Source organism: Setaria italica, chromosome IV (assembly GCF_000263155.2).
Source record: "Setaria italica strain Yugu1 chromosome IV, Setaria_italica_v2.0, whole genome shotgun sequence".
Lineage (NCBI taxonomy): Eukaryota > Viridiplantae > Streptophyta > Magnoliopsida > Poales > Poaceae > Setaria > Setaria italica.
This window is the reverse complement of record NC_028453.1, coordinates 2644528-2650965: the sequence shown is the minus strand read 5'-3', so window position 1 is coordinate 2650965 and position 6438 is coordinate 2644528. Positions and strand designations below refer to the sequence as shown.

At 45.9% G+C, this 6438-nt stretch overlaps 1 protein-coding gene across 1 annotated transcript; it reads left to right on the top strand.

Moving 5' to 3' along the window:
- Positions 1–3229: 3229 nt before the first annotated feature.
- On the top strand, positions 3230–3841 carry LOC101771359 (ethylene-responsive transcription factor ERF018). Its single transcript, XM_004966593.1, has one exon. It carries the CDS (start codon positions 3230–3232, stop codon positions 3839–3841), a length of 612 nt encoding a protein of 203 aa, XP_004966650.1.
- Positions 3842–6438: the final 2597 nt, after the last annotated feature.

The window sequence follows — 6438 nt, the reverse complement described above, 5'->3', positions numbered from 1 at the left end:
CCTAAGATCTGCAGTGAGCAGCACCACCGGAGGCCGGCACCAGGAGCCCCAAGGCACACGCTGGACACCTCCCTGGAGGCAAAGTAAGCAAATTTCCCTCCTCCGATTTGTCTAAAAGATGGATCTGTTGTTAAAAAAATGGGTTGCTAATGATTCATATGTGAGTGCTGTGCTATTGATCTACTAATTTCTACATGATTTCTAAAAGATTTATCAAGAACCCCATGTCTCTATGCATCTTATAGTTAGAGGGTCCTGTCAAATGTTTCTGTACATTTAAATTGATGCATCCCTATGATATATGATTAGATGGAAAAACTCCAAAAGAACATTGCAAAGTGGGATCTATTTGCTGCAAAGGTTTTCAATCAGATTTGTGTGAAAGAAGTCAATGCCAAAAATAGGTCGCAGCACTGTCTGAATAGCGTAGGATATGCGAATCTGATTAGGAAGTTTACTGAAAGAACCAAGAGGCAGTACACTCAGATGCAATTGAAGAATAGATGGGATGCATTGAAGAGGATGTATGACTTTGAATCTTAGGGCCAGTGGTTTGGGCAGGGATCCTAATACTGGATGCATAGTTGTTGATAAAACTTGGTGGGAGCAACAAAATGCGGTGAGTTATTTTTTAGGCTGCACCACTATGTATTGTTCTAATGCATAACAATTGCCAAATTATTTCTTGTTCTAATATATTTTTCAATCACATTTTTAGGCAATGCCAGGTTGCATGATGTTTAAAGATGCACCACTTGAGCATGAAAATGATCTTCGCATCATGTTTGATTCAATTATCTGTGTACCAGAGGCTACTGAAGATTACCCGACAGGTGAAGGTGAGGGTGCCATTGCAGGGGCAGATGGTGTTGATGGTCAGGCTGAGGAAGGGGATGGTGCATCCAAGTCGTCACCCACTGTCCAGCAGCGTATCATAAGGAAAAGGCCTGCTCATGATTCTCTCAAGGGAAAAAAGAAGACTATGAGAGATCAGTATATGAGACGATTGGTTGAAGCATATGAGTTAAAGGCACATATGAGTTATTTTGGACGTATGAGGAGAGATTGTAATAAGCTCTAGTAATGACAATTGATGCCTTAATTAAAAATTAATGAACCTGTAATGTCAAAACTTAATGCAGTTATTGCATTATGTGCTTTTTTAGCAAGTAAATAAGGTATTATCACTCTCAGGGGCATACATATCATTACACACTCAGCACAGATAATCTCCTAACAGAAAATCAGGTTACCAAACACTCTGCTTCTTTTACTGGCAGATTCTGTGGATAATAGTTTTTCAAGGTAGCTAGATTTCCTAAGAATTGCTACTCGTTAAAAACTGAAACAAACAGGCCCAATGGTCGCGACACCCGAATAATCCATCATTAGGCCGGCCGTCTGTCTCGATCTCTCCTCTAGTAGCTAGCGTTGACGCCGGTCGTCGTCAACAACGGGTCAGCTACAGCATGCATGTTTGTAGTAGGAAGTAAAGGTTCGTTTCTTCTCCTCCACCGAAAGGGTACCTCCACACGTGGGTGTCATCTACGCATCCTCTTCATTTAGTGTTTGAATTTGAATTCTATCTTGACGGCTTTGACAAGACTCCCACAAAAATATGCAGTACTGTTTGCATCGACTTCTAAATGCTCTGGTAGTTTGCTAGCAAAAAAAAGGTTCCCTTGGTTATTTATGGATAACTTCAAACCACCTAGCAGCGTCATTTGTTATGCAAATTTAGGGCCTAATATAACAACGTATCTCGACTACACTACTCTAAATACAATATTTGCTCTCTGTAAACTATACAAAAAACACTTCCATATTACCTCATTCGTGTCGTTACTCGTACTAGAAGGCCAGCAGCGATAAGTCTCTCATGTATTTCCACGGTCTTAATATGAGATGACTCAAATAGACGTATGTAAGCTATCTACATCAGCTGTTATTATGGGCCGAGGCCGATAATAACTATTCATAATAGCTCTATTTCTTTCCCGTTAGTAATTGGAATATTAGCTTGTTTTGGAATTATAAGGCTAGTCTTAGTGGGAGTTTCATAGGCATTAAATTGTATGCCACATCAGCAATTTTGCTGACTTGGCAAGGTCTTTATGATGAGAGAGAAGGGATAGTTTTATCATATGTGAGAGAAGTTTCGTACCCATGACACTCAACGGTTACCTAGTTCCAGTCTTGACTGGTCTAACTTTTCCGGATTCTTTTTTTAAACTTAATTCCATACAGGCCAAATTGTATAAAAGTCGCATGTTTTGACGAAATGTACAAGTTGTAGTTTATTTTCTTTATTTGAAGTCATTTAGATATGTAAGTAGCTAACCAATGTTTTATATACAATAATGAACAAAAGAAATAAAACACACTATTGCAGCATCAACAAAATATACATGGGATGATAAAGATATATACTGCAAGGTCGACACGCGATGAGTTCGAAGCTGTAGAGACCACTCTACCACATATTTCGAGATAATCCCTCCATTCGTGAGAACTTTTTGTTTCCAACAAGATTGTTAAACTCTAGTGCTAGTCAAATTCTTCTGGTCGTAATAACATGCACTTCCTACCAAGGAATCGGGGTACACCTTTGGATGTGCCTTTGAGATTTATTGGAAATAACGAGAAAATATAATCAGCTTGGGCCATATATTCTAGCTAGCAGAATAAGGGGCAAAAAACCATTGCCGCCGCTGTGTTACACAAAGGATCATCTTAAATGTCTCTCGAGTCTCGAGAGTCTCATCTAGCTTAAATGGTTTCCGAGCCATCATAATATACAGCTAGTTCTAGAAGAAAAACGAGAAGACTCGACATGCATGCATGCATGCAAAGTCCCAATCGCAAAAAAATTTTTGCGACGATGTTTTGGTTCACTAGCAAACCGTCCAAAGCAAAAACACGTAATGTAAAATGACGGAACAACAACCCTACGGTTAGAAGAGTCTGAGTCTACGTATTGCCCAGTCTCGCTGTGCACAGGTTGGGCAGACAACTAAAGCCAAAGTCCCTGTATGTCACCATCCTACTCGTTGCTGGCCGCGTCCCCACCTTCCTGCGATGTCCGCAACCTGAACGTATAAAACGAGCAGCCTCGAGCTTCCTGTTTCCCATGCACTCAGCAGCAGCAGCATCAAGGCCATAAGCTGCCAACCTACAACGCACAACGACGATTCGCGCAGCCATTGCCCGGTGCACTCTAGCTCGTGACATGCAGCCCAGCGCGGCGGCGGTGGCGTCGGGAGAGAGGAAGTACAAGGGTGTGCGGCTGCGCAAGTGGGGCCGGTGGGTGTCGGAGATCCGCCTGCCCCACAGCCGCGAGCGGATATGGCTCGGCTCCTACGACACGCCGGAGAAGGCGGCGCGGGCGTTCGACGCCGCGTACCTCTGCCTCCGCGGCCCCGCCGGCGTTGACGGGCTCAACTTCCCGGGCTCGCCGCCGGACGTCGGCCGCACCAGCGACCCGAACGAGGTGTACGCGGCCGCAGTGTCCCAAGCCGACCCGGCCGCCGCCGCCGCTCTGTGGGATAATGCAGCCGAGCCGCCGTCCGAGATGCTCGCGCATGATGACGGTGCGCCGGCTCCGGCCCTATCCCCCCCGCTGCAGGTGTCCGTTCCGAGCTTCGACTGGTCGGAGCTGCTGGCCGACCTACCGCCGCTCTTCTCTCCAGCTGAGGTAATGAGCCGTGCGTACTTGCTGCCAGTGTCACCGGCGGCGGCGGACGTCACCATGGAAGAAAACGATAGCTGGTCACCATGCCCGGGGCTTTGGAGCTTTGATTCTAGTGGGGATAGTCCCATCACTGATCACGTTGACAAGTGACGACTGAACCAGACAAACGCTCGATTCTTCCTGTCATTCAATGATGGCGACACCCGAATAATCGGTCATTTAGGCCGGCCGTCTGTCTCTTTAATTTCCTCTTATAGCTACCTTTCACGCCTGTCGTTGTCAACAACGTGTGGTAAAGGATATACAGTGCGAGTTCGCTAGGTCATAAGTTTGAAACCGTAGCAACCACTCTCCTACATATTCCGCAGAACAAATATATGTGACTTGTGTATATACGCATGTTTATCCATGTTGTTTGCATGCGCCATTTGGCACGTAATGATGAGGCGAGCGACCGTGTGTGTTGCTACTATGATCTCGTCCACCCTAATAGATGGGAAAGAGTATATATATAACTCTTCTTATGTTGTTCTCCATCCACCTCACCTATAACACTATAAACTAAAGAGATACTCTCCCTCCGTTCGTGAGAACTTGTCATTTCCAATAAGATTGTTGAACTAGTGTCGGTCAAAATTTTCCAATTGGAACGACATCTATTTCCAATCGGGGGAATCGGAGTACATCCATATTTTTCGAATTTACCATTGAGATTTATGAAAATAACCACAAAATATAATCAGCTTGGGTCATATATTCTAGCTAGAAGAATGCGGGACTAAAAACCGTTGCCGCTGTCACACAAATGATCATTTTTAACGTATGTAGAATCTCATCTAAGGCCTCGTTCGTTTCACCGGGATTGGATTCCAGCTAGGATTACTTCCAGGTCTAGTTTGAGTGATTCCACCCGTGTCACTCAATCCGGCCAGGATTCATTCCAGGGGTGAGGAGGTATGGTTTCAATCCAGGCCATCTAATGTAGAAAGATTCCAATCCATGCCGGTTTTCGTTCCAGGCCAGACTAAAACGAACAACACTTTCAATGCAAGTCTGGTTTCAAACCGGACCACTTCAAACCACCCGGAATGGACCTCGTTCCGAGCCAATCCGGTGAAAACGAACGAGACCTAAATCGTTTGATATGCCATCATTACCGGAAACAGGAAGTTTGCCGAGTGCTTGAGGCACTCGGCAAAGGCCCAAAAACACTCGGCACACAGTTTGCCGAGTGTAACACTCGGCGAACCGCACTCGGCGAACTTTCCTACGGCAAACGGTGGAGTTGTCGAGTGTCGAACATCGGGCACTCGGCAAATGATTTGCCGAGTGTCAAAAAGCACTCGGCAAACATTTTCGGGAAAAAAAAAGAAACACCGGCCGCCGGCCACGGCCACCACGCCGCCACCGGCCGCCACGCCCGCTGCCGCCCGCCACCACGCCGCCTCGCCCGCTGCCGGATCCGCGCCGGATCCGGAGGGGAGAGAGCAGGGGGCCGCCAGATCCGCGCCGGAGGGGAAGAAGGGGGTGCGGATCCGGCCGGAGGGGAGGGAACTGGGGAAGGAGAGGCTGGATCCGGAGGGGAAGAAGGGGGCGGCGGCGGGCGGCGGCGACGGCGGGGGCGGGGGCTGGGCGGCGGGCGGGGGCGGGCGCCGGGCGGTGGCGGGGCCGGGGGCCGGGCGCCGGGTGGCGGGCGGCGGCGGGGCCGGGGGCCGGGCGCCGGGCGGCGGTGGCTGCAGGGAGAGAGGAAGAGGTGGGGGACGGGTGGGGTAGTGGCGGAGGAATGAAGGAGATCGAGGGGGCTGGGTGCGGTGCCGGCCGGGGATAAGTACTCCTGCGTGGTTGGGAAAAAAAGAAGTCGTCGAGTGTCCGATGTGGACACTCGGTAAAGGTTTCTTTGCCGAGTGTCCACCCTAGGACACTCGGCAAAGTTTTTTTTAAAAAAAATTAAAAAATATCCAATAGTTTCAAAAAATATCAAATTTTCACACGAAATAATATATGTTCTCTACTGACTATACAAAAAGTTTTGTAGTCAAACTGAACTCGACTGTCACTTCGACTCTAAATTTTATCGAATCCTTCTCAAAGTTACTATTCTTCTTCTGAGATGCTTCGGTTTGTAATCATCGTACATGATGAAATGTGCAAAACCTTCTCAATTTTTTTCCACAGCCTCCACGTATTATATCATCACATCATGACAAATCTCATGATTTTCAGACTTTGATTGTTTTTTTACAATTTAAAAATACTACCGCCACACGTTCATTGTCGTGTTTCCTGAACAAGATGTTCAAAATTTCTTTTCATTTCATGGGTCAGGTCTCAAATTGAGCCAAATAACATGAATATCATTTTTTTACTCATTTTGTTCCATAATTTGAATCACTTGCAGTTCAAATTTGACTTATACCAAAAATTTCCTTAAAATGCAATTAATTAAATAAATATAGAAAATAAATCCAAAAATATACCAAATTTTAACATGGAGTACCACATGTTGTATGTGGGGAGTAGAAAAAATTTCAAGGTGAAAAGAGGAAAAAAAATATTTTTTTGCCGAGTGTAAAAAAAACACTCGGCAAACCTCCCTCTTTGCCGAGTGTCAAAAAAAAACACTCGGCAAAGAGGGTCTTTGCCGAGTGTTTTTTTTTACACTCGGCAAAGAGGGGGGTTTGCCGAGTGTTTTTTTTACACTCGGCAAAAAAATATTTTTTTTCCTCTTTTCACCTTGTTTTTTTATC

Excerpts from the sequence above, each read along its gene's own strand:
- LOC101771359 (XM_004966593.1), top strand. The coding sequence starts at position 3,230 with ATGCAGCCCAGCGCGGCGGCGGTGGCGTCGGGAGAGAGGAAGTACAAG.